Here is a 27,821-nt window from a genome sequence, read left to right as displayed (position 1 = left end):
TGAGGGAAATGGTATCATAAATATGGATGTGGGGCTCTTTTTATCTCCTGGAACCTGAGAAGACCCAGGGAAACTGGGGAACATTTGGTAAGAATTTTTTAAAAGAGTGGTGTTAAAAAAATAAAGCATGATTGAAAGTCTATAACCCGGGCCTGTATTTCAGAGAAGCCCATGAGATGCAGTTGGGTGAGTGTGTGGATATAGGTTGAAGAACAGGAATTGATAGTAGGAAAATGTGTGCTCTCTTTGATTCTAACTGATGCTATTCGCTTCTGTGACTGTGCTTGCTTTTAGTTGTTTGATAAGTATAGTTAATCAGAATGAAAAACAGGTATAAGAGCAAGGGTAACTCCATGATAGGCTAGGCTTCCTGGATGTGAGAGGCTAACAGCCTAGTTCTGCTTCTGTATATATGGCTTGCTGGCTTGGTGCTTAGCGTAAGTGGAGCCATGGCAGGCTTCACTAAAGTAAAGGAAAACAAGGCCCTGGGGAGGTAACCGCAAGTTACTTCCTGATAAAGGGCTGGAGAGTCCAGGGGCCTTCCAACCAACTAAGTAGATAAGAAGGGCAAGACATGATCAGCGCATGAACGGCTTGTGCAGGGCGTGTGTTCCCAGTATCGCTTGTAACCAAAAACTAGAAGGTATGCAACAACAGACCCCCTCCCACCCCGTCAGAGACCCTCCTCTTCCCCTAAATGACGTTAACTACAACTGGCGCCAGCGCGAAAAGCCCGAAACTCAGAGTCAAGAGTCAACCAATCAGGAGCCAACGCGATCAGCCACTTCTAAAAGAACAAATAAACTAAAGGGGGATGGAGTGCAGACCAGTGTGTCGTGTGCAGACTAGTGTGTCGTGTACAGACTAGTATGTCGTGTGCAGACTAACGTGTCGTGTGCAGACTAACGTGTCGTGTGAAAACTAGCATACAGAAAAGTATAAAAGCTTAACCTTTACCCCAGGGCGGGGTCCTGGTTTGTGGAGAGGCCACTGCGTTGGTGCTCTGGGACTTGGATCCTAGCTCGAGCTAGCCAATAAACTCCTTTGCCTTTTGCAGCCTCGGTGACTCTGCCTCTCTGTTCCTGGGGCCGAGGGGAACCGGCTCTAACAAGGTGAAGCCCTGAGTTTTCGGGTTTGGATCTGCCTTTCCCCTTCTCTGACTGTGGGGAATTTTCCCTGAAGCTGCTGCCCCACTTGGAAGAACCTACCGGCAACAAGCAGAGATTACAGACAAGGAGCCAGAGAGGCTGGGTTCAAGTCTTGGTTGTGTGACTTTCAGCTACCTGGTCTTAACATGTAGTTGCCATTCACCGAGTTCTTACCATGCGCCTGAGACATTGCTAAGTGCCTCGCATAACATCACACTTCATTTTTAGAATAATGAGAAAACCAAGGTTTTGAGAAGAACAAGCAGGACCAATTCAGGTCTGCTCACTCCAATGCCTGAACTCTGTTTTTTTCCCTTTTGTTTTTATTGAGATAACATTCACATAACACAGAATTCACCATTTTAACCATTTTAAAGTGTATAAGACAGTGGTTTTTATATATTCACAATTTGGGTAACTACCACTATTGTCTAATTCCATCACCCCCAAAAGAAGCCCCTTTCATCTGAATTCCCCCTTTCTTCCATCCTTTGCAACCACTAGTCTACTTTCTATCTCTGTGGGTTTGCCTGTTCTGGGCATTTCATGTAAACAGAATCATACCGTATGGCGAGGTCTGAGAATGTTGCCCTTTGGTAAAATCATGAAATTGCTCTGTACCTGTTTATGTGCAGAGTGTTTTTGTCTGTCATAGGTATTTTTATCCCCATCTTGGGTGCCTATGTAGACTTACTGTGTATCAAATGCCTTCTGTGAGCAAGTGTGAGAATTTTATTGCCATGACTTTTGACCTGCACCAATGTCTGAATGACAGGCCACTCTGAGAGCAAATCTTTCTGGTTTCTTGACTAAAGGGAAGCATATTAATTTATTGCACAAGAAAAATTGTGAAGGAAACCAATGATATTTTAAACCTACATAATCACTGAGTTACTAAAGGAAAAACTGGGTGATTGAATATGATTAAAAGGGAGTATCTTTTAGGCGGTTCTATCAGCAAGAAAATTACCACCAGGGCAAGGAAAACACAAGATGTAAAGACAATCTTCATTATGCACGCTATATTTAAACTCCTTGAGCATGGCAAGTTGTAACCGTAGGGAGGGATGAGCTAGTGACACTTTGTTCTGCCTCAGGGACAGGAAGCTGCCTGTCTTTAGACAGGACCCTCAGCTCTAGAAGCTCTGGCAGGAACACTGATACAAATGATCTGGCTTAGCTGGCAGCATTTGAAAACAAAATGTACACATGATATGGTAAGGAGTAATAGCTCTAGAAGTCCTAGTTTATTTAATTCCACGACTGCCCAATACTGCCTGATTTCAAGTTCATTCTAGATTTCCAGACTGTTAGAGCTGGCGGGGAATTGAGGTGAGCCAGACTGACCCTTTCATGTGACAGAGAAGGAAACTGAAGGCAGATGGAAGTTAAGTGACTTGCCTGACGTCATCATATAGTAAATTATTAGCGGGGTCTGGTCTAGAATCCACATCTTCCAACAAAAGGAAATTGAACATTGACCTCCACTATTCTTGGCTTTGGAACCCACTTGTCCTTAGAAATATCTGGGGTTTTGGTAACGAGCACGTCTACTTCTTTGTCCCTGCCTTTGCCACATTGTCCGATCTCTCCCACATACTGTTTCTTTGCCCAAAACCAAACAAACAAACAGAGTTTATCACTGTATAACCAATTGAGTTCTGAACTGCAAAGATGTGGGGAGGGGACGGTATTGGCATTTGGTAAATGCCGTGAGAGAAAATTTGGAAACTCTGATGTAGGTCTTGGAGCATGGGATTTAAAAATGGTGTTTTTAATGGCTCGACCCCATCTTGACCAAAGAATGGTAAGTAGGTAGAGTTAAAAAGGAGGAAGGAAGGAACCCATCATTTTATACCTTATTATAGGAATTTCAACTTTTTAAAGCTTTTGTACCTCATTCTTTTTTGATTTTTCTGACCCATTTAGGGCAAGTATTACCTATTACACTCTCTTTAAGGATGTGAATTGAGGCCAGGCGCAATAGCTCACACCTGTAATCCTAGCACTCTGGGAGGCTGAGGCGGGAGGATTGCTTGAGCCTAGGAGTTTGAGGTTGCTGTGAGCTGGGCTGACACCACGGCATTCTAGCCTGGGCAACAGAGCAAGACTCTGTCTCCAAAAAAAAAAAAAAAAAAATGTGAATTGAAGTCAGAGGTCAAGAGCTTGCATGGGGAAGCCTGCAGTGGTCCCCAAGCGCCTGACGCTACCTAATCCCTGGCACTTAGAGTCATACTAAGAAGCAGAAAGGACTTGGCCAGTTGAGAGCGGAGCTCAAACCTCTGCAGAAAGGCCCTGAGATCTGAGCAGCGTCTCATCAACCCAGACCCTTCTACTCAAAGTGGGATCCACAGACAGCATCGTTGGTATCACCTGGGGGCTTGTTTGAAATGGAGAATCCCAGGTTCCACTCCAGCCGACCTGCGTCTGAATGAGCATTTTAATGAGATCTCCAGGTGATTTCCATGCTCACTCAAACTTGAGAAGCCTGGAATTAGAGACCTTATATTAGGGAAATTCACGGATAGCTAGGATAAGGGAGGAAGTGGGCTACTTAAGACTAAATTATATCCTGTTTCTGGACTGAAATAGTTGCTCAGGTGAGGGGGAAGCTGCAGACACAATACAGGGGACTTGGTTTTCTACACACTCGGAGTGAGGGACTCATTATTTGTGACCCAGGCCTTCACTGTGCAAGTGAAAGTGGACGCCTACAGCCGTGATGGCGAGAAGATGGTAACTTCCCAGCAGATGAGCTGACCTGGGGGACACTTTGGATACCTCTGAGCTGGGATCCTGCAGCCTTGACATGCCGGAGCGTGGGGGTGGCCAGTGAGGTGGAACTGACACATCGACATTCCACTCCCTGGATGACCCTGCCTCCACGCCTCAGCTGTTTTCACTCATTCAGCAAAAAAGGGAGACAGAAAGGAAACAAAGCTGGCTGTGGCAGAGGCCTTGTTAATTAGTAAAATCTGATGCATCTGTGTGTTGGGTCAGCACCAGGACAAGCCAGGAGGCCCTGGCCCTGTGCAGTTGGTTGCTTGTTATCCATCAGGAGCGAGCCAGGCCCAGGTGTCAGGTCTGTGCTCCTACAAGGGAAGCGTGTCAGCCCCCTTGATAGGGCAGAACCCTCAGATGCAACCATTTGTGGTACTGTTTAGGGGTTGGTGCTTGTCACAAATAAGTTTCCTCTGGCTCCAGGGGCCATTTTGAACGTTTATAAATGTGGGTATTAAGTCCTGAAAATATGCCAGCTTGTAAGCAAGTAATTATTTGCAATGAATGGTGATACCTGGCTGGGATTTTGCTCTTCGGGGGGGAGGGGAGGTTATGTATGAGATACAATTACATATTCCTTTTTTCTCCTCCTTTTAAATTGATAATTGGGTCAGGCACAGTGGCTCACATCTGTAATCCTAGCATTCTGGGAGGCTGAGGCAAGAGAATCCCTCGAGCTCAGGAGTTCAAGACCAGCCTGAGCAAGAGCAAGACCCCATCTCTACTAAAAATAGAAAAAATTAGCTGTGCATGGTGGCGAGTGCCTGTTGTCCCAGCTACTCGGGAGGCTGAGGCAGGAGGATAGCTTGAGCCCAGGAGTCTGAGGTTGCAGTGAGCTATGATCACACCACTGCACTCTAGCTCTAGCCAGGGTGACAGAGCAAGACTGTGGTTCAAAAAGAAAAAAAAAAAAATTGATAATTGAAGCATATGGTTAAAAGTCAACTGTTTAAAAGTAGTGGAAAGTTAGCAAACATGCTATCTGTCTGATTTAGAAGAGTTTTTTTCCTTAGTTGCCTTCATTTTACCGGACTACCCTTGATTGGGAAATGGGGCTAAATTTTTAATAAATCAGTCAACCAAGAAACCTGACTTGCCCTTAAAATAAGATGGGGAGAGTTCATCTTATTTGTACAGTGCAGTCACCCTGGAAGATTATTAGAAGATCTCAGTTCTCTCTTTTGAAAAGTCTAGGCTTGACTTTTAGCTGGTAAAAATTTGCAGGTTGTGGACTGAAGCCAAGTGTGGTGATTTAGAACTACAGTGTAGGCTGTGCAAAGTCCTTCCCTTTGGGGAAACAGATGTAGGTTTAGTGGCCTAGTAATAACTATGGCTATCTCAAGAGCTGTATTCTCACTTAACTAGATATTCACAACAATGTACGAGGTAGGTAAGTTCATCCCCCTTTTACGGACGAGGAAACTGAGGCTCTGTGAGCCCAGGGCAAGTGGAAGACCCCAGCAAGAGGCACAGTTTGCATTTGGATCTGGTCTGGCTGGCTGCAGAGCCCCTGCTCTTTCCTCTACACGGTTAGAGTAGCATTTTTAGAAGTAAAAATGAGAATTCCAATCTTAAGGTGATTTATGTCTTTATTACTCAGGATGGGATATATGTTCATGTAGGGTGGAGAGTGCTTGGCATAGTCACAGGGTAAAGTAACAGGTCTTCCCAGAATACCAAGAACACAGTATCCTTAATATAAAAACAGAGATAGTAGAATGAAAAATGTTATGGTGTCGAATGCAAAATTTACATGCATCATTAATGGACAAACCTGAGCCTTGCAAGCAGTTGTGTGCTCATCACCCCACCTTGGACTTCTCCGCCTCAGTGTTGCTGGAGTGGAAAAGTAGGAGAAGCGTTCATGTAGTTGCAAGTCCTGGGCCATCTGGGCCTTTTCCACTCTCCCAGCTATATGTGGTGAAAAGGAATTCCTTAACTATGTAAACCGGCATGGGAGACTTGGCCCCACGCTCTGTTTGTACAGCTGCTCTCGGGGCTCCGGCTCCGCTATCTCTCATGGCCCAGAAGTATCCGTAACAGGCAGGGGAAGGGTTTCTAGAGGCTGGAGGAGGTGAGAACTTGGCCAAGGAAGTGGGTTGTCCTCCAAATGCCTGTGACCATTGATGGTCAGTCTTTTCAAAGCAAATGTATATTTATTTTAAAACTTTTAATACACGGTAAATTTGCATGGTTCAAAATTTTAAAAATTACAAGAAGGTTTGCAATTGAAAACTTCCCTCCACTTTTGTCCACAGCCCCAATTCTCTTCCTCATAGCCAGTCAGTGTTACCAGTTTCTTTTGTAGCCCATAAATACATCTTTATCCCCCCTCACCTTTTTACATGCGCAGAAGCACGCTATGCATAGTGTTCTGTCCCTTGCTTTTCCCTCACTTTCTCATTCTTTTTCCCCCCAGCTGCATGATACCATTGAACTGATGTAATTTATTTAACTAGTGCCCAAGTAATTGGCATTCAGTTGTTTGCAGTCTTTTGCTATTACAGCGCTGAAATGAATAATCTCATTTATATGTCATCTTGCACACATGTAGGATAAAGTGCTAGAAGAGAAGTTGCTGGGTTGAAAGGAATGCACATTATAACTTGGGTAGATACTCCCAAATTGCCCTCCAGGAACTCATACCAATTTCTAGCCCTATCAGCAATGGATGAGAAAGCCTGTTTCCTCACACTGCCCACACACTGCGTTATCAGACCTTTTGACCTTGGCTGCCTAATAGGGAAAAGAAATAATCTCACTGTAATTTTTAGTGATGGTCCAATCTTGAAAAACAATAGAAAATAGCACGTTTGGTCTAGTGTGGTGTTTCCAACTTTTTATAGTGGCAGAGGAATTGGCATTGATTTTTGTTAACCACCTAGGACTGCCTATATGAGTAAATAATGGTTAAATGTTAAAAATGTTAAAAACTAAATCCATATAATCCTGTAAACAATAGACATTACGTAGGTGTATGAAATGGCTAAGTGAATCATTAAAAATGGTGTGCTCTGGCTTTATTTATGATCGAACATCCTCTCTAATCTTGTTATGACGTATAGGACTTAAGATCAAAGGCTCGCAGAAACATGGCACCAGCAACTTAAGTGGGGTCATCAGTGTTTGTCCCCACTGACCTCCCGTCCGAGTAGTTCTTCACCGGCTCTGTCTTGGTGGGTTCTGCTGCCCTTGCCACATTCATGAGACACAAACTTAAGCCTTTGGAAAAGATGATGCATAGAGCAAAGCACCAAAGCACTTCAGAGGTGGGAGAACTTTGGAGGTCCTCCCCGCCAGTCTTCTATTCTTCTCTAGGAAGACATGAAGTAGCACTTGCATGTAGTACTTGCCTTGAACAACGGGATATGATTTTTATTTTATTTTTTAGATTCCAGGACTGCTGCAGGCAAATTAGGTATGGTTTCAGGAAAGGAAAGTTTGTTCTGTGGGCTTTATAGTGAACTGGGTGTTGGCAGGAGCAGCTGGGCGTAGACATGGAAGAGGGCTTTTGGGAAGATTTGCCAGCCGAGCCTTATGTTGAATTATTTGTAAACATCATGTGGTCTACCACACTGTGAAGACACAGAGAAAAACATATGATCATTTTACAGATAATCGAAACAGGCCTCAGTGTCTCAGCACACAGAAGCTCCCCCAGAGTCACAGTCAGCCTCTGCCGTGGGACAGTTAGGATTGACGTAGACCCCTGCCAGCCGTAAGCCAGGCGATGTGCTTGCACATCACGTTCTTACCGTCACCTACAATCCAGTTTCCTCATCTGGCATGCCAGCGTGCCGGTCAGGCCCAAGTCCAGGGTAAACCAGGGCTGGTTTTCAGTATCCTTGTTCTCCCTGAGATTTCTGAGTGAACAAAGAGCATTGGCGACATGTGTAAGTGTTCTTTGCTTTACTGAAAGGTTTGGGCAGGTATCTTGAGTCTCCTCTTCCCCTCGCTAACACCTCAGCAAGCCTCTGGAGAACCAGGCTAAACACATCCTCTCTCCCCACTATCCCTACTCCAGCCCCCAGGTTCCCTGGCTCTTCCCCCCCGCCTTTTTAAAACAGCTGTACTAAGATATAATTCCATAACATATAATTCAACTATTTAAAGTGTACAATGCAGTGGTTTTCTTTACTATGTTCACAGAGTTGTACAACCATCACCACAGTCAGTGACAGAACATTTTCATCATATCCCAGAAGGAATCCCATACCCTTAGCAGCTACTCCCCTTTCCCCACACCCCGCCCTGTAGCCCCAGGGACCCACTAATCTACTTTCTGTCTCTGTAGATTTGCTATTCCAGACATTTCATGTAAATGTCAATATGGATTTTTTTGTGTGTGATTGGCTTCTTTCGTTTAAAATAAGGTTTTCAAAGTTCATCCACGCTGCAGCATGTGTCAGTATTTTGTTCCTTTTTATGGCCAAATAATATTCCATTTTATGGACTTGCCACATTTTGTTTACCCGTTCACTGATTCATGAACATGTGGATTGTTTCCACCTTTTGGATACTAGGAATGATGCCGCTATAAACATTTGTACAGGTTTTTGTGTGAATGTATATTTGTATTTCTCTTGGGTATATACCAAGGAACGAAATTGCTGGGCCATAGGATAAACTCTGTGTAACATTTTGAGGAACTGCCAAACTGTTTTCCAAACTAGCTGTACCATTTTATTAGGTTGGTGCGAAAGTAATTGCGGTTTCGGGCCATGAATTCTAAATCATCATATTAATATATTCCCACCAGCAATCTGTGAGGATTCCAATTCCTCTACCTCCTCCCCAACACTTGTTACTATCTGTCTTTGATTATAGCCATCCTAGCGTCTGTGAAGTAGTATCTCGTTATGGTTTTAATTTGCATTGCCCTAATGACTAACAATGTTGACCACCTTTTCATGTGCTTATTGGATTTTTCTATATCTTCTTTGAAAAAAAAATGAATATTCAGGTCCTTTGCCCCCTTTTTAAGTGGGCTGTTTATCTTTTTGTTATTGAGTTAAAGAATTCCTTATATATGCTGGATATGAGTTCTTTGTCAGATATATGATTTGTAAATATTCTCTCATTCTGTGGGTTGTCTTTTCACTTGCTTGATGGTATCATTTGAAGCATAAGAGGTTTACATTTTGAAGAAGTCTTGTTTATTATGTCTGTTCTTTTGTCACTTGTGCTATTGCTGGTGTGGTGAAGAAGGCTTTGCCTAACCCAAGGTCACAAACGTTTACTCCTATGTTTTGAGGGTTTTAGATCTTCCATTTGGGTCCATGATCCACTTTGAGTTAATTTCTGTGTGTGGTCTAGGGAAGGGGTCTCACTTCCTTCTTTTGCATGTGGATGTCTAGTTGTCCCAGTACCGTTGTTAAAGGCCTTTCTTTCCCCACTGAAGCATCTAGGCACCCTTGTTGAAAATCAGTTCTCTAAAAATGTGAGAGTTTATTTCTGGACTCTCAATTCTATTCCATTGATTTATGTGTTTATCCTGATGCCTGTTCTACCCTTCTTGATAACTTTAGCTTCGTCTTAATATTTGAATGGAAAAGATAGGGCAGGAATGGGCAATCTAGACTTTCCTCTTTCCCTGATCTGACCAGTCATTGGATTCTTTAGATCCCTCCTCAAGCTTTCAGCCACACTGTATTTCTCCTCTGTTCATCTTTATGATGCATCCTCTTGTCGGTTTCATTAGGAGATGATATTCAAGTAGTTCTGCCTGGCACCTTAGTTTTCTGCTAGCCATGCCCCCCAACCTCATTCTAACTCAGTTGCTTGGCTCTGATGGGCTTTCTCAGATGTATAGAATTAAACACTTGGGCTGTGAAAAGATGCTCTGGTTTCTGAAACTCTCTAGCTGATTAAGTTCAGGATAAGCTTAGTGTACTCTTATAAAATATTTAAAGATCTTTCCAAAAGGCTATAGAAGCAATTCCAACAGGTAGCTCTCCCAAGTGGGCTGGGATTTAGGCTTTCAAAGCCTATTCTTGCCCTCCCTGGGCCTTTCCTTCCTGGCAGGCATCTGCAGTGCTGTTTCATGGGCATGGGATTTGCTGATATTGGCAGAAATATCCGTGGATAAATGGAGGACAGGCAAGAGATCTGCCCAAAGAGTTGGGACTCTAGACAAGACCACTTGTCATCATTTCAAGTTGCTACACCAAAGAATACAAAGCCTATGTGACATCTAGAATTCACAATGACCATCCTGTAATTGTTGCCATTTTTCTGTTGTGAATTGTGTGCAGCATAAGCTCATTTTCAGATGATAGTGCCTAGAGCTGACACTACGAACTGTATCATAATTTAAGCCAATTTTAATTTGGACGTTGGACGTTAAAAAAAAATCTGTGCACAGTAGCCGCCCTTCATCAGGAGCTTCTATTAAAGGCCCTGCCCATGCAAAGGGGGCAGGGAAGTGAACGCATCGGAAGGCAAGGGTTGCCAGGACAGGTTCTGGATTCAGTCTGCGTGAACGCAGTTCCTCCTCAGTCATCTTGGATACGTTATTTAATCTACCTATGCCTCAGTTTCCTCATCTTTAAGATGATGATGAGAATAGCACCACCTTCTAGAATCGTTACAAGGTGGAAATCCCCTGCAAAGGACTTAACATAGGCGAGTGTTGGCAAACTTTTTCTATAAAGAGCCAGACAGTAAACCTTTTAGGCTTTGTGACACACCATAGGCCTTGTGGTCTCTGCCACCACCACTCAGCTCTGTCGCTGTAGCTTGAAAGCAGCCGTGGACGATCTGCAAACAGATGGGTGTGGCCACGTTCCAATAGTGCTGCATTTTTAAAAAACAGGTGGCGGCTGGATTTGGCCTGCAGGCTGTCATTTGCCGACCCCTGGCTTAGCACAGGGCCTGGCACGTAGTGGGTTTTTCATAAACGTCAGTCATTCTCCCAGCTTGCTGACTGCCCGTTGACGCCGGTTCCCTTGCTCATGCGCTCCGTGTTTTTACAGAACGTCGAGGTCCTGGCCAGCCGGAGCCACACGTCAGAGCAAAGCCAGGTGGGGGCTGAAACGCGCGTGAGGCTTCTGCAGGAGGAGAACGAGAAGCTGCAGGGAAGGATTGGAGAGCTGGAGCGCAGAGTCGCTCAGCTTCAGAGCCAGATTGATGACATGAAAGGCGACGAAGCCAAAGCAAAGGAAACGCTCAAGAAGTACGAAGTAAGTAAGCCTCGCCGGGCCCAAGCCCGGGTCTGGCAGCTGCGGATCCTTCTTTCCTGTGTAAATGGTTTCAGAAGTGGGGAAGGGATTTCTTACCATGATTTAGTAGGAAGGGTCGAGGCACTAGCGAATGTATCCCCTGTGCGAGCCATTGCTTTTGTTCCTCTGGGATGGGTATGAGTGGGAGGGGGACAGGGACGAAGAGTCAGGTGGGAAACACAGCCCCATCCCCCAGGTATCAGGCCCCTTGAGTCTTCTGAGCAGAGGCCTCGAAACACCTGAAAAGGGTTTGACGCCACCATTAGCCCGATTCTCACTCGAGACTGTTTATTCTTTTTTTAACACATAGGTGATGTTTTTGAAGTTACACAGGTTTTAACAGACCAATTATCTGGTTAGCTAGACCTTTAGAAGTGGGAAGCTGTTATTGAGAGATGCACACCGGCGGTAACAAAGGGTGGCTGATGACAAAAGAGGGGACAAACGTGGTCATTGTCTTAGACCATCTTCTGTTGCTATAACACAAGTCCACAGACTGGGTAATTTGTAAACAGTAGAAATTTATTTCTCATGTTCTGGAAGCTGGGACATCTAATACCATGGTGCTGGCATCTGGCAAGGGTGTTCTTGCTGTGTCATACCATGAAAGGCGTCACATGATGAAAGGGCAAGGAGAGGGAAAGAGGAGAGGGACTGACCAAGGGGGCTGAACTCATCCTTTAAAAGGAACCCATTCCCTCCATGATGGCATTAATCCATTCATGAGGACAGAGCTCTCTCACCCAGTCACCTCTTAAAGGTCCCACCTTTTAATACTATTACAATGGTGATTAAGTTTCCAACACATGGTTTTTGGGGGCCACATTCAAACCATAGCAGTCATCCGTCAGAATCACCTGGATACCTTTCGCAAAACTGTACATGCCTGGGTCCATTCAATACCTGCTGTTTCTGGATCTCCCAGGGTAAGGCTGAGTATTTGCTTTTTTTTTTTTGAGACAGAGTCTCACTCTGTTGCCCAGGCTAGAGTGCCGTGGCGTCAGCCTAGCTAACAGCAACCTCAAACTCCTGGGCTAAAGCAATTCTCCTGCCTCAGCCTCCCAAGTAGCTGGGACTACAGGCATGCGCTACCATGCCTGGCTAATTTTATATATATATATTTTTTAGTTGTCCATATAATTTCTTTCTACTTTTTTAGTAGAGACGGGGTCTCGCTCTTGCTCAGGCTAGTCTCGAACTCCTGAGCTCGAACCATCCACTGCCTCGGCCTCCCAGAGTGCTAGGATTACAGGCGTGAGCCACTGCGCCCAGCCGAGTATTTGCGTTTTTAAAAAAATCACCCCAGGTATCTGGATGTTCACACCTGACTAAGAACTGAAACGCCAGGCAGGCACAGGCATCCAAGAACATGGCTGTTGTGTTGGCCCATGACAGGCACGTTGTGACCACAGCCACTGCTGTGTCTGTGGATGTCTTCTGTGTTTATTTCATTCCACCCAGTTAGTTGTTTTCAAGGTGCGGAACACATCTAAGTGCACACTGACCCAGTGTTTTGTCGTAGGGAGAAATACGACAATTAGAAGAGGCCCTCGTGCATGCTAGAAAGGAAGGAAAAGAAGCTGCATCAGCCAGAAGGGCCCTGGAGAGTGAACTGGAGGATGCTCAGGTAACTCTGAGGGTGTTGTCATTACTCCCTCATAAAGGAAACCCAGAGAAGCAAAATTGGAGGAGCATGTAGAAACTGTCATTGGCCCTCTCTTCTCAGGTAGCTTCCTTTCACCCACAGTAATCACCCTGGGCTTCAAACTGTCCATTTAGACTGTGATTCTCAACTGAGGGACATTTGGTAATGTCGGAAGACATTTTCGGTTGTCACACTAGGGAGGTGCTACTGGCAGGTAGCCGGTGGAGGCCAGGGATGCTGCCAAAAATCCTACAAAGCACAGGACAGCCCCACAACAGACTCGTCTGGCCACGGCTGTCAGGAGTGCCAAGGTTGAGAAACCTTGACGTTAAAGAGCCTGACAGCTTTCCAAAGATAAAATATGAATTGTGTGAAAGGCCGGCAGGATTGGTCCCCAGGCAGTGTGCAGGCGGCTTTCTGGCAGAAGCCAATTTCCCTTCTCCTCTGGGCAAATGCACCCCCTAGAGTGCAGTCCTTCAAGGTGGCTGTGAGAAGGGGCAGGAGGAAGTCCATCCCTGAAACTGGATAGCTATCTCTATTCAAAATCAGTAGGTTCTTAGAAAATTAGATTTTCCCATTTAGAGGTCACAAAGATTATTTGAAGTACATTCTAAAGAAAAGCCTGCACTGAAGTTCTAAATTGACTTTGCACAGTGACCGCAGTGTGATCCAGGTGTGTCCTTCCTGCTGTTGGCTCTCAGGTTCTAAAGTGTTTCTGCCAATTGTCTAAGAGGAAGGTGGCTAAAGTTTCATTAGGGACCCACTTGTGGGAGGATAGGTGGGGGAGGCACATTGAAAGCATTGAGCTGAGTTGGGATGCAGATCTGTGAATGTCTCAGTGCGGCTTCCCTTAAAGGTACAGGGCTTCATCTCCTCAGGGTGTAGAGGACAGAAGGGAGTCACACAGGTCAGCCACAACTCAGGGACCTCCATCCCCAAATCAGAGAGGCCTACGCCTTCGCCCTGGCTTTGGAAGGAAATCGTTTTTGTTTATAGTAAAGTCCTGATTTTTTTCTGAGTTCTGTGTCTGACTGCCTTCCCTTAGATTTTTTTTTTTTTCTTTCTTTGTTTTTCTTTCTTTAACACTAGATCTTTGTTACAGAATCTTGTTGGGTTGATTTGGTGCAGATGGCAATTTCCCCATGCTGTTACTGAAGGCTTGGGGTGGCTACTGTTACCTAGCCCAGCTGCCAAAGCGTTGGGTTTAAATTTGTGAGCTGGTGGGGGGCAGAAAGAGAGGAAAGACATCAGTACTCTACAGGGACAAACATCTGCATCTTCGTGTCATGTCCACACCAACACAGGGTGCAGCTATGAGAGTCTCTCAGAACTTTTCCTTTGGTCAAACAAGAACTTTTCGCACATATGGAAGTAGTTCCCCGGCTGGGAATCTGCAGCTCATGGTTAATTCAGCATATAGAACAGATGATGGCCTCGAGGCCAAAAGATCTTAATGTAATCCCCACCCACCCCACCTCCCGATCTCTAGCTGTGCTTTGGAAATGCTCCCTGATCCTGTTTTCCCAGCGGTGTGGAGAAGGGGAGCATGCCTCATGGGGTGTGTGGCCGTGCTAGCCACAGGCAGTGCAGTTTCACCGTCTTTACCTGAATTATCTGGTCTCAAAAGGAGTGCCAGGAAGAGTGCTCCGTCACTCTGAAATACTGCGCTTTCTCTAAAACCGGGAACCAGAGAGTCAGCTCCTTCTGTCTGGTCTCTTCCCGCATGCCGGCCGACCTTGAAGCTGGCAACCCGCAGGGAACTTAGCCCTGGAGGAAGAGGAGAAAGTAACTGGTATTTTTCTCACACCAAACATTATACATTTCAAAATCTTTGTGCCTGTAGCAATCTGTTGCCTCTTCGTGTATGATAAATATATTTCTTTACATAGTAGCTGAAGACCAGGGTGAACTTACATCTCATTTACTCTGAGTCAGAGAGTGGCTGAGGGTCATGAAGACGCCATTCTTGGCATGCTGACCCCAGACTTGGTTCAGGACTGTGCTGCCCTCCGTGCCCACTTGAACTGCGTTCAGGGCAAAGACATCTGTGATGGCGTTTACAAGTGCCTTGTGCAGATGGGGAGGTGAAGAAGTCTTTTCTGGAGAAGCCACAGTTCTTTCCTTCGGGGAGGGATAATGGTACACATTCTCCATGTCTTCACCTCCCACCCTATTGGATTTTTGTGTATGGACACAACAAAGGAAAAAAGCCCCAGTGTCTCCACCCTTGCAGCCCACAGGTATGGTGTGGCAAGGGCTCTGAGAGGACCAGCTTCCTTTTGGTCAAGCCCCTCATGCCTTGAAACCGGTCGGCTCACGTGTACTTGATTATTGTTAATATGGGCTAACTGGGGCCTTATTCAGTCATATAGTAAAAGGCTGTGCGTCCATTGACGGGATGACTCACGGTACATCCACCAACGCTGCGTCTTGGAGTCTCTGACCTGATAAATTTTCTCCAAATTTCTGTCCCATTATTGGTCAGTGGGCTTGTATTGCTGGTCTTGGACACAGAGTCACTGTAGCTACAGAGCATTTCACTCCTAATATGGTTCACGTGAAGGGTTAAAAAAATGCAAAGTTGCCAGGTTGGCTTCTTTTCATGTGAGTTTGGGACATGTTTTCTCAGCAGTGACTTACGGGAACATATTTCTTAAATAACTGCAGAGGCAGAATATTGTTTTAAATAATGGTCAAAACAGGATATATTGAAATTATCTGGGGAAATTTCAAGTGGAAATTTGTGAGCCCTGTGCTAAGAAAAATTGTGACTCTATCAGAAAGAGCTAGAATCTATAATACATTTTAAGTAATGGGCACCCCACCCTTGCGTGGTGATTCTGATATAAGAAGTCTTCAGATCACTTTAGGGAATAGGTAAAACCACTAAATTTTTAACATATACCTCATAGTGAATATACAAATAGATAGAAGATCTATTCCTTGCCTTTACAGATCTTACTACCTTGCAATAGAGGCATGCATACAAGAATATTTTAGGAATAATTTAGCAAAACTCTCCTTCCAGACAATGCATGTTTGGGGGAAGGGGGGGTGTTGGCAGACCCTGGGTGCAGAGCGGTGAGTCCATGGTGTCTCCGGTAGCACAGGAGGAGAGGAGCGGGCAGCCCTGCCTGAGCAGAGTGAAGCAGAAATGCACGAGCTGTATGTAGGTTGAATGGAGTTGAGGCTAGCTTGGCTGTGGGCCTGGAGCTTTTGGGGTTGGGGTCCCAGAGGAGGAGAAAAGAGCGACGGGGCACCTGTAGGGGCAGGAGGCTGAGTTGGATCCTGAAGGTTCTGCAGGAAGCCATTGCTGGCCCTCTGTTGTTTTCACAAATTTACGTTTTTGAGATACACATTCTGAGTATTCTCTCCTACAAGGGAACCATTCCTCACTGGTGCCATAACTCTTTCTTCTTACCCTTTGCCCCCAATGCCACTAAATAGACCATAAACCGAAGCCCCAGGTTCGCCCCTGCGTCTGGTGTCTGCCCAGCTGTGGCTGTGGTGGGGTCTGTGCCTGCTAACTGCCCCCACATTGAACCCCTGATTACTTTCCTTTTGCCATCTTTTCCCCAAGAGCTTTTGTCGACCTTGGTTCGCTACAGCAATGAACTCCAGCAGCCCGGCCGTGTTGGCTGCTTCTCAAAGCGCTGCCAGCCCAGTGGAGCCCAGGGGCCGGAAGGTGGTTTCTCGGCCCCACGTCATGTGGTTGGCAGCCCAGAGCTGTTCCATGCTCTGCAAACCAGGAGAGCCCGAAGTGATTTGGAGTGTTTTCAAGATCCTGAGTTACTGCATGTGACAGCTGCTTGTAAATGTTAAGCACTGTACAAATACCAACCATTGTTCTCATGCAGCCCCGGTAGGGACACAAGACCTGGGAGGTCCTCGGTAGTTCCTGTACTAACTCACATTCAGCCCTCAGCACCTGCTGGCATTTTCCAGGTGATCCAGTCTCTGTTTGGGTCATGTTGCTCTCTTCTGAGCTGTGCCCCTTCCTGATGGCCTAACACTTGGCCATTTAAAGAAGCCACTGTAACCTTCCTAAGATCTTTTAGGATTTTGTTTTGGAATCGCATGTTGTTTATATAAAGGACAGAAGTCTGTGTGACTGTGTGAGATGAGAGCCTCAAGGGAACCAGGGGGAATATTGTACCCAAGATGGGTTGTATTTTATTATGTAATAGGCACCATTATTAGGTGCTGATTCATTAAAGAACCACCCTTATGTACTTTTTCTCACTAGTGTCTCTTCCATTTAACGCCTTCTATTCATTCAATTCATCAACCTGTGGTTTCCAAATTCCTTTTTGTCTATGTTTGAGTCCAACTCATGGATTCTGTTGATTGCAACTCCCTCTCCCAAGTGAACCTTTGTCCTGTGGGACAGTGTTTTCTTCCCTGACGGGTGCATTTTTAGCTTTTCTAACTGTGAGAACCATCTCCACAGCAGAGTAGATTCTAGAATATTAGTTGCAATGCTGATATCACAGGATATAAACTGACAAGTAGGTTTAGGTTAGTCTAATGTATAACTTTACCTCAGTGTTCAAACATGAACATTCAGATTTTCGGATACTATCCTGAATTCACATCACCAGCAACCTTGCCCACGTGTTTCTGTAATACATCCTCTGTCCCTGCCAGCCTGTGGATGTTTTTGGTTATGTGAGCTTTCCTTTGCAGTCCCTGAGTTTCAGAACCAGCAATGTCCTTGTGTCTCTGTCATGGCTTTATTTTGATCTTTTTCCTTATCATGGCAGTGACAGGTCTGGTTGCTCTGTGGGGTGGCCAGGAAATCCCCACTGCCTCCCATCCCTGTGGCTACCTGGCACTTAGGTGACTGCCCTGTCCTTTCCCGGCCCTTGCAGAGGAACCTGATTCGGACCACCCAGGAGCAGAAGCAGTTGTCAGAGAGGATGAAAGACGAGACTGAGCAGAAGGAGCAGCTGAGAAGGCTGAAGAACGAGATGGAGAGCGAGCGGTGGCACCTTGACAAGACCATCGAGAAACTGCAGAAGGAGGTGAGGGAGCTGGAGGAGGAGGGGAAGATGCAGGACCCGGCCCCCTTGAGGGTCTGGTGAAAACCAGGGAAGCTGCACTTAGGTCCAAGCACAAATGTGTCAGGGATTTGCAGACCCCTTGAAGCAGCTCTTCAGACTTGATGAGAATCCCAGATACAGAGAAACTGGTCTAGAAAAAGCAAATGCCAATACCCTCTGGAGTGTGGGCACCATAATCACCTCCTAACAGTCAGCAGAAGAAGCCCGGTGCGTAAGTGCAAACTTAACCATGTCCCCTGACTCATAATCTATGTCTCTGTACAAGTCTGTGTGCATTCGCATCAATTTATCGTCCAGGAGTGCAGAAGGCAGTTTCAAAGCCCAGTCATTGCTGTTTCTCGGCTCTTCTCTGCCCAAAATACCCAGAAGGGGAAAGGCACAGGGCCAGTGGGCTCCCTGTATCTTGGGAGCCGACATGAGTGGCTCATTTTCTGACACCTATTACGGGTCAGGCGCTTTACCAGCTACTTTTGTTTCTCACCAGAATTCATTCTGTATCTATGTATTGTTTTAGTTTGACAACAACCCTATAAAGTAGATGTGATTTCAGTTATTTCCAGTGAGGACAATGCTGAGGCCCAGAGAGGTTAAGGACGTGCCCCAGTCGTATACTGGCAAGTAGCAAAGCAGGGTCATCACCCCAGGACTGTGTGTCTGACTCCAAAGGATATGCCTGCTCCCTCCTCCACGCTGCTTCCAAGTCAGAGGGGACCAAACCTGCCCAGCCCAGGACCAGGTGCTGGCCGTCTCTGAGGGGGCTGTGGAAGACTGGAGAAGAGGAGCTGCGTTCCATGTTGAAAGGGGTCCCGAACCCAGCTCCGTGGTCTCAGATGGAGCATGGCAGGGTGGGCTCACTTCTCTGTCACTTCTTCCAGATGGCCGACATTGTTGAAGCCTCCCGGACATCCACACTGGAGCTGCAGAACCAGCTGGATGAGTACAAGGAGAAAAATCGCAGGGAGCTTGCGGAAATGCAAAGGCAGTTGAAGGAGAAAACCCTAGAGGCAGAAAAGTCCCGACTGACAGCCGTGAAAATGCAGGAGGAGGTAATGCCCAGCCAGATAAGTCCCTCCTCTGTCCTTCATTCACAGTGTCCTTCCAGCCCGCTTGGAAGCTCTTCTGGAAGGGACTTGGGGGTGTTCGTAAGACAGCTTTTGTGTGTGATCCTTTCCTTTTAACCCTCAGGAGGGTTACTCGGGCAAATGACATTCTAAGACACAAAGGACCCACCGACTGTAAGATGAAATGGACACGATTTTAACTTGACCATTTTCTTGATTAATCGAAAATTTTCTGCCTAAAAAAGTTTAGCAGCCATTCGTTGAGCAGTGGTGATGTGCCCAGCGGCATCCGAGTGATTTATCTGCTTTCGTGTTTTAATTTAATCCTAGACCAAGGATTATAGGAACTGACTGTTTTGTTTTGTTTTGTTTGCCATTTATTTTTGAAAATACAGACTTTTATTAGAGTGGGAGTGGTGGGTAAGAGTTTCAGAACAATAACGGAGACTAAAAGAAATCCTCAGGAATTTATGAGGACTGAAACTATTAAAACATATTCTTGGTTTTACATTTAAGAATAATAGAGCAAAGAAACCCAAATGTTAGCTGCCTTTAGTCGTGACCTCTAAAGAATTGAGAAAAATAAAGGGACTGTTTTTGATTGTTTTAATGAAAAGCTGGAGGCTCTAAAATGCAAGTACAGTGTATGCTGATTTCAAGCCAGCCTGGTGATTTTGAATGTTATCCCAGTTTTCTGAGCATCTGTTTCTACCTCTTTAAAAACACACGAAATATTAGTGACTTTAATTAAATAAGGTAACATGTGAGACTGTCGCAGAGGGTCTGTACATCCTGGACACTTAATAAATGTCAGTTTCTCTTTCTTTAATTTTAAGGCTTATTGTTTTCATGTACAGTGCCAAGAGCACTAAGATTCCACAGGAAAACAAGTTTTTCTTTAAAAAACAAACTTTTAATTTCTTTGATGATCAAAGAAAAGTCGCCCATGAGTCAGTGCTGAAACTGTAAAAGAACAATAGGTGTTTATTACAGACCTCTAGAACACTTCTGAAGGGACCCAGATAACAGACCCTCTCTGGCTCAGGGTCATACGATACAGGGCTCCAAGTAAGAACTGAACTTAGCACACTAACGTTACAGTTCTCTTTGGCATTAAGAAAAATCATGTTCATTTCTACAGCAGAGGCAAAATCTGAAAATAATTCAGATATTTGCCGGAACCCCAACAAACACCTGGTCTGTTTTGATTTCAAAAGGTCAGTGTCACAGTGACCCCTGCAGAGTGCTTCCCGCTGCCTTTTGTATCATGGGTTTTATGCTAGAACCTTTGGGTTGGAAGGAAACTTAGCCTCTAGTTAGAGGAGGAACTGAGGTCCATAGTGATTAGATAAGGCCAGGTGGAAACCAGTGTTTTTAGAAAAGACCAATAATTCAAAAAAAGGATTCTGTATAATGAAAATAAAGATAGCCCTTCCTAGATTTTCTCACTGGCATAGCCCTGTGAGATGCTGTTTCCATTTGAACAACAGACTTGTACACCTCATCGTGTTGAAAGGAAACTACAGTGAGATACCTCCCTTGATTCAGATGCTGAAGTCATGGAATTATTTAAAACAAAAGTGAATTGACAAGCCAAGTTCACTCTGGGTCCTTAAAAAACTCAAGCTCAGCTCTTCAACTGCCCCCTCAGCCTGTGTTTTTGGTTGAACTGAGTTAAAGCTCTCAGTAAAAAAACAAACAAACAAACAAACAAAACTACCAGGGTCCATTCTAAGTGCTACGGCATTTTTACCTATTCTGCCTCTGCTGAAGATAATCTTTAGAGAATTGAGAATTCGAGTTCATCATTGTTCAGTTTATTTTCTAAATCCTGCATAGCAAAGGGTGGTTTTAACTACTTGGAAAGTAGCACTGGTAGGTTCAAAAGTTGTTTGCTTACTTTTGATTCAGGAGAAGTTGTTCTCAGACACTGTACTAGTTAATCCTCTTCTGCATGTCCTTACCGAGTACTCTCAGTGTGGCAGAGCCCTTGCTAGGCGCTGGGAGGGACCTACTGGGCATTGGAAGGTGGAACTATGCTGAGCGGTGGGGTGAGGGGCAGCTGGGCGTGGGGAGAGACATGTTAGGAGTTGGGAAGGGCGCCAAGAAGGAAATGCAGGCCATCCATTTGCCTGTCATTCTTTCTGACTCTCAAACCCAGTTTTTTTTTTTTAAATTTTGGAGTTTCATCTCATTTGATTCTCATACTAGCTTTAGGAGGTTGGTTCTATAATTATCCCAATGTTGTAAATGAGGAAACTGAGTCACGGAGAGAGTTAATGCTCTGGAGCATAGCATATCTTCTGTAGTCAGAGGATGCCCCAGCACCCTCTTTCCGTGGGATGGTTTTCACTCCGTGCTTTCATGCCAGTTTCTCCCATGGTGACCACCCAAGCCAGATGAGAGTCTTTATCTCTAGATGTCACCTTCAAGGCTAGGCTGTTCTCATAGAAATGTCAGGTGTTCCTGGCAGCCTCCAAGAGAAGAACACGTTGCCTGGAAGTTTCCCACTGCTCTTCCTTAAACTAGCCTCACCTGTTGTGGCTTCCCCAACTCTTCTGTGGCAAACACCCCAAAAGGGTGATATTCTATAATGGAATTTGCCATTCACATTCATATACTCCCTGAAGGAAATAAATCCCTGGTGTATTCTGTTCCTAGGACTGCTGGGCCTTCTCCAGGAGGGTAGGACGTTGGGAACAAAGCAGACAGCCTTGGGCTTCACTGGATCAGTCCACACAGGTGTTTTAGGAGTACAGAGGTGGCTTTTCTCCCTGGGGAGATTGCGGAGGGGTTGTAAACACAGGCTGGCCCTTGTGAATCCTGTGGTTTTGTCCGGTGTACTTTCTTCAAAGCTGTTAGTTCAGTGCCACCTTGTGGATGAAAAAAGAAAAACACTGTAAATTTTGATAACCATGGTTCTACAAAGCAGCGGTTTTCCCCTAAGGTGCATATTTGTATTGTTAGATTTTGTGCCTGTAAATTGCTTTGGGGCCATTAATTTAGGTTTTTCTTTTTTCTTTTTTTTTTTTTTTTTTTAACTTTTTTTTATACCCTAACTTTAAACCTTTCGAGGTGATGCTGATACTGGTGGGAAGCACTTATCTGGTTCAGTGTCTTTCATGTGTTTTGGGCATGACCCGTAGTAAGAATTGCATCTTGCATTGCAACCCAGGAAGACATACATCCACACAAATATATGAATATCTAGTACAAAAGATTCATAAAACAATATTTGCTCATGCTCTGATTTTTTTCTGTTCTATTTAATTAAAAAATGCTGGTCAACATATATTAAATAGACTTTATAACCTACTAGGTTGCTACCTGTAGCTGGAAAACCCACTCTTTTTACAGAAAGAAAGAGGCACAGAAGGAAGTGGGACTTGCTTAAGGTTTTCTGATCTCCCATATAGTGGGGGTCCACTGGGTCTTCTTTTCTTCAGGGTCAGCCTGTGCACTCCCTGGGGAGGTCCTGTGCTCCTCATGTACCCCAGAAAACCACCCCAACTCTCTCTTGTCCTAGATGCGTCTGATGGAGGAAGAGTTACGGGACTACCAGCGAGCTCAGGATGAAGCGCTCACGAAAAGGCAGCTCCTGGAGCAGACGCTGAAGGACCTGGAGTACGAGCTGGAGGCCAAGAGTCACCTCAAAGACGACCGCGGCAGACTGGTCAAGCAGATGGAGGTCTGTGGGCTGCACAGCATGAGCCGGGGGCCAGTGGAGAGCGAGTCTGGGGCACCAGGGAGGCAGCCTCTCTGCTCAGACCTTACTACGGGTGACTCTTGCTTTGGGCATCTTGGATTTTTATTCTGTCCAACAGCCAGGCGTTAGTGAGGTGATTTCTTGATTTGAGGAAGAAGCTGGTAGTTCCTAGACCCGTAGGACATGGGAGCTGGAAGGAATGATGGACATAATGTAGTCTAATGTCCTCATTGTCATGAAGAGGAAATGGAACAGATTCCCAGAGAGGTTAGGATTTTGTGTAAGGGCACAGATAGTTCCTTTTCTGTTTGTTCTTTGGGGGCAGTGCTTCCAACAAGACTGTTGCGTGTCCAGAGAGGGGTAGAGATGAGCCTTGGGCACAAACTGCCTGACTCCTAGCGGTCATCAGCCCTCGTGTGCCACACCACACACTCCATTCTTGTTTCCTATTTCTGATCCATTTTCCCTGCAGGTTATCTGGCTTTGCCAGAGCTGGCAGCGAATTGTGGCTCAATTCATTGTTGTATACACAGTATATACATGGACCAAGACAGTGTATAGGAAAGGGCTCAATGCAGTCACCGGATGGGGGTGATTTGTTCACAAGCTGAAAACACAGCATACTGGAAAAACGTAAATGAAGTAATAGAATCTAAAAGCATGAACAATCCACTGAGAATGACAAGAAGAACCTTAAAATATGTCCACTTAAGCTTTTAAAAAGAGCAATTCTCAAGAACAAAACTAACCCCAAATCAGAAACACACACACACACACACACACACACCCCACCACCACCACTGCCCCCCGTGGAATTTAGAGACAGATAAAGACACTAAAAAATAAGGCTTCAGCTTTTGGGAGAAGTTAAAATTGTCAAGGTTTTGATAAAAGACAGACAGCGCTCAAGGCCAGGGAGAGATGGCTGAATTCAAAATCAATGGAGTTCCTGATTCAACTTTGCAAATAAACAGAAATAACTTTTAAAAACCTCGAGGGGACTTAGTAGCAGTTTATATCTAGGGAGTGTTGTTTCAGTCACTGAAGATTTTATTAGGTGGGCCTCTTTTAGAGACTAGAGTAACCTGATTACAGTTTTATTACTCTTTTGCAAGATTGCTGAGTATTTTGCTAATGTCCTTGTTCTGATCTCTTTAAGGGAGGTAATTTTAAGCAAGCGAAGGTCAGCCCAGTTAACTACAAACTGACGATTCTGGGACCTGAACAGCCTGGTTAAAAACAAGCTAAAGCTGCTTCAGGCAAATGGGCTCTGGCCTGGACCCCCGAACGCCCCTGCTGGGTTCTGTGCAGTACGGGTTTTAGGCAGGAAGAGAGCCCTGTCAAGAGTTGCTATTAGCTGAAGATTGGGTTGCCAGGTCACCTCCCTCTAGAATATCCTGACTAAAAAGAGCATTTCCTTTGTCTGACTTAAGGTCTAGAAGCAGTAGCCTAGCTAAGCTTTATCTGCACCGCTGCAATATTTTAGATATTCCTCCATTAATTAATTACAAAATGAATAGCTCTTGAGGCCCAGCCACCTGAGGGCTGTTTCTTCACCTAAGAGGCAGCTGGCAGGACTGCCTTGCTGTGACTAATGTCTAGCCTGTTCCTTCCCTAGCACTTAACTTAATTCTCAAGACTCAGGAGATCTCCCAAGGATGGACATTTTCTGAAAACTCAGAAACTCAGGGGGCTGTTGTATGTAAATGCAGCTCTTGTGATTTCTGACTATAGTAAAATTGGCCTTGGAGGAATCAGGGACCACTGAACAAACAGGAGGCTTCAGTGCAGGACCCGGCTCTGTTCAAAGCTGGTCTTTGGGACACTTGGCTCCTGCGAAAGAGCTTGTCAGCGTCCCTGTAGATTTCGATCACTACCAGGTAGGCCATTCACAGACATTCAGTCATGCACAGGAGTTCTGTGCATTTTATTTTTGGTGCTCGCAGAGGCATCCATTGCTTGTCAATCGACTTTGGCAATTGCACAGACAATATTTATATACAAATGCTGCAAGGTCATGTTTAAAACTCAGATTGCCAACTGCTTTTTTAGCGTCAGTGGCTCTGAGTTTACCCAGACATAAGACAAATTGGCTGGTGACAGGAGAAATACATGCACAAACCCCTCTAGTTCTACGTGGGGTGGTTTGTGTTAGACGGCTTTTTCCATATACCAGACTACTTTAAAATACTTTTCTCTTAACACTCAATTATGTTAAATTAGGAGCCATTGAGGAAGACACAAATTTTTATTCTTATGTAATGATGAGTTTAGCAGAACTGGTCAGCCTGTCTTTGTGCAAATCCAGTGCAGATTTGGGAGTGCACAGTGAGAATTGCATAGTGTTCCCTAGAGGAGAGAGGCAAGTGCAAAAGGCTGCTATAGACTGTGCTCCTGCAAGGCTCTTGGAAATCCTGAGCAGGAGGCCAAACAGTGTCCTGAGCATGACGTATGTAGAGAAATGTTCCTTTCATGGTATCTCAGCTCCCACATTGTCTTTTATTTGTTTTATTTTTAATTTTTTTTCCCACGTTGTCTTTGGGCTTAGGTGGATCTGTCTGAAGTTACTGGTTCATAGAAAGAAAAAAGACTTGAAGGAAATATGCTAAAATATCCTTAGTGTTTGTGTTAGGGTTTGGGGTAATATTTTTTCTTCTTTTCTGTGTTTTCTACACACATGGTTCTATTTTACATTGCAAAAGTCATAAAACACACGGTTTTAAAAACATCTTCTTTGAGCAGTATAAGAAATAGATAGATCATTTTTCCACACCCCGATGATACTCAGCTCTCATATGTCCTTGGGATTTTCCTTCCATAGGGCTGTCCTTGCCCCTAATCCTGCTCGGTGCAAGTCAAATAGGCTGTGTTTGTGACTTTTTTGCTAGGACAAGGTGTCTCAACTGGAGATGGAACTGGAAGAAGAAAGAAACAACTCGGATTTGCTGTCTGAGAGGATCTCCAGGAGCAGGGAACAGGTACTGTCCTACAGCCGAGCCATGAGCAGATTGTCCTGTGTGGAAAGGAGGCGCGAGAGGTGGAACCTGAGAGTTCCGTTAGAGCAGGGAGGGAAAGTTCATGCGCTGCAGAAATGGATGGAAGATTGGTTAGTCTTCACCATAATGAGCCACCAGGAGAGAGGTGTAATAAATACCATGAAGCAGAAAGTGGAAGTTTCCAGAGTGGTTGTGAATAACCATCTGTTAGCCATAATAGGCAAAGTGCTTTTAGAGCTGAGGCTCAAGAATCATTAGTTCAACAAGAAATTGTGTCAGATTTGGTTAGCTGGCACTATGTTCGGTGGACAGAAAGTAAACTCTCGGATACAGCCTTTTCCTTTAAGAACTTTACAAGCTATTTAGCAATGTATATGCTAATGTATTGCATTATACATTAGCTCCATATACCTATGGAGCATTCACAGCATGGTGAAATTACCCTCCAAGTGAGTGCTTTTTGCAGCTTTGAAAGGAGTTTCACTTATATTTGATCTTTATGGCACCACTATGAGCAGTCAGGGAGAGTTCTCGTTTTCCCCTTGTAGATGACAGAACAAATTTCCCAAGCTACATGCGTTATCATCCCAAGGTTTTTGGATTTTGTTTCCATTTTTTAATTAAGTGAAGGTTCTGAGTGGCTATGTGATTGATGTGCTGGGAGTGGCAAAGGTGGAGGAGAGTGGTCACGTTGCTGGAAAGTGGTGGCCCTGTTAATTAGTTTCCGTGTCCCCAGTGCAAGCCCAGACCACTTGACAGATAAAATATGGAAACATCTGGGGACAAGGATTCAGAACATTCAGTGGCAGTTTTGAAGAGAATTAATTTGTATTCTCTAATCTCAGCCTTTCATTGATACAATACCTGTGGATCCATGTAGAAATTTCTGATAGGATGTGCTTTCAATGACAGCTCACTCGGGTGTATGTCTAGGGCCTTAAAAGGGTGCCAGAGGAACTGTACATTAGCATTTAAAAAGTCTTTCACATCTTCCTCGACTAAGCTGGCACTTTCCTAATTAAAAAATGAAAACAAAACCTAAAAACTTTGGAATGACGCTGGGTATAGATTAGGAAATTATCTGAGGAAGGGTTAAAATGTAAAATCTGAAATACAAGTAATTTGGGCAAAATCTTCCCTATCCACAAGGGCACTTTTCCTCTGGTCTCCGTTCTGCTTACTCACTAAAGTGTGTCTCCCTCTGCTCAGGGTGACCAAGAACTAGAAGTCCCAGTGCACAGGGATAACACCGTATGAGCTGGCAGCCCCCGCCCAAAGTTGAATGTGAATCACTGGCGTCCTTTCCATATCTCGTGTGTCCTGTTGACAGTCTTCTTAGCAAACAAGCGTGATCCTCACGCTACTGTGCTCCTGAGAGTGAAGGAAATTGCAACCCCAGGCTCTATCCGCCTTCCCCGCTGAGTGTGGGTTCTGTCTGCATGTTCCGGGGCTGTGCTGATAGCATTCCTCTGGAGGGGTGGCAGCCTGAGCTTCAGAGGTTTAGAAAGGGACTTTCCTGAAAACCAAAAGTCCACATGGGGCACTCAACCTTGACATTTCCACCCCTTCCCCTGCCAAAGTCCTTACCGAAGTGTGTGTTTTCTCTCACCGGAATAAAACCTGTTTTGTTATGAGTTCCTGCCAGCTTGGCTAAGTAGCTGCATTACCACAGGACGTTTCAGGACCTGCTAAGCATTCACAATGACAGAATCAGTGACCGTGGGTTTGTTTTGCCAGCGTTTCTTGTGACTTATGCAAAAAGGAATGGTGGGAAAGTATGTTATCCTATCAATAACCGGGCAGTTAAAACAGACTTGCAGTCCCATGTTTTACACCAACAACAAAACACAGACACACTGAACCAGAACGCGCTGGCCTCCCTCGGCTCGGCCGATGGCCCAGCACTGAGAACTGATCACTTAGATAGCTGGTCCCACAATTGTTTGGGGCCCTTCTTTTTCCTCTCAACTGAGCACTTGGATTGTGGGGCATAGAAGTGCTGCCTGTGATGTGGTCAAGCTTGAAAATGTTTCCACTGAGCCAAGAACTTGAAGTAAGTTTAGGGAGGAAGTTAAGGGAACTCACATGATCTGCTAGAACGAGCACTGGGCTGGGAGTCCCAGTCCTGGCTCCTGCACTAGCCCCGTGGAGCTCAGGGAAGGTCCCAGCCTTCCTGAGCTCGGTCTCTGAAATCCACCAAA

General features: G+C 45.1%; 1 protein-coding gene across 3 annotated transcripts in view; it reads left to right on the top strand.

Annotated features, from left to right (window-relative positions):
* The window catches only part of CGNL1 (cingulin like 1), a 160,138-nt gene that overhangs the window by 117,728 nt on the left and 14,589 nt on the right, over positions 1-27,821 (top strand). For 2 of the 3 annotated variants that reach the window (XM_069483487.1, XM_069483496.1), the window contains exons 9-14: positions 10,904-11,110; positions 12,672-12,776; positions 17,666-17,818; positions 18,733-18,903; positions 22,445-22,606; positions 25,513-25,602. In XM_069483487.1, coding sequence (XP_069339588.1) covers positions 10,904-11,110; positions 12,672-12,776; positions 17,666-17,818; positions 18,733-18,903; positions 22,445-22,606; positions 25,513-25,602 — 888 coding nt within the window. The remainder of the gene's footprint in view (positions 1-10,903; positions 11,111-12,671; positions 12,777-17,665; positions 17,819-18,732; positions 18,904-22,444; positions 22,607-25,512; positions 25,603-27,821) is intronic. The other variant, XM_069483504.1, reaches the window with a different exon arrangement.

The sequence above is a fragment of the Eulemur rufifrons genome, chromosome 2, assembly GCF_041146395.1.
Source record: "Eulemur rufifrons isolate Redbay chromosome 2, OSU_ERuf_1, whole genome shotgun sequence".
In the NCBI taxonomy this organism is placed as follows: domain Eukaryota; kingdom Metazoa; phylum Chordata; class Mammalia; order Primates; family Lemuridae; genus Eulemur; species Eulemur rufifrons.
This window is presented reverse-complemented; position numbering and strand designations above follow the sequence as displayed.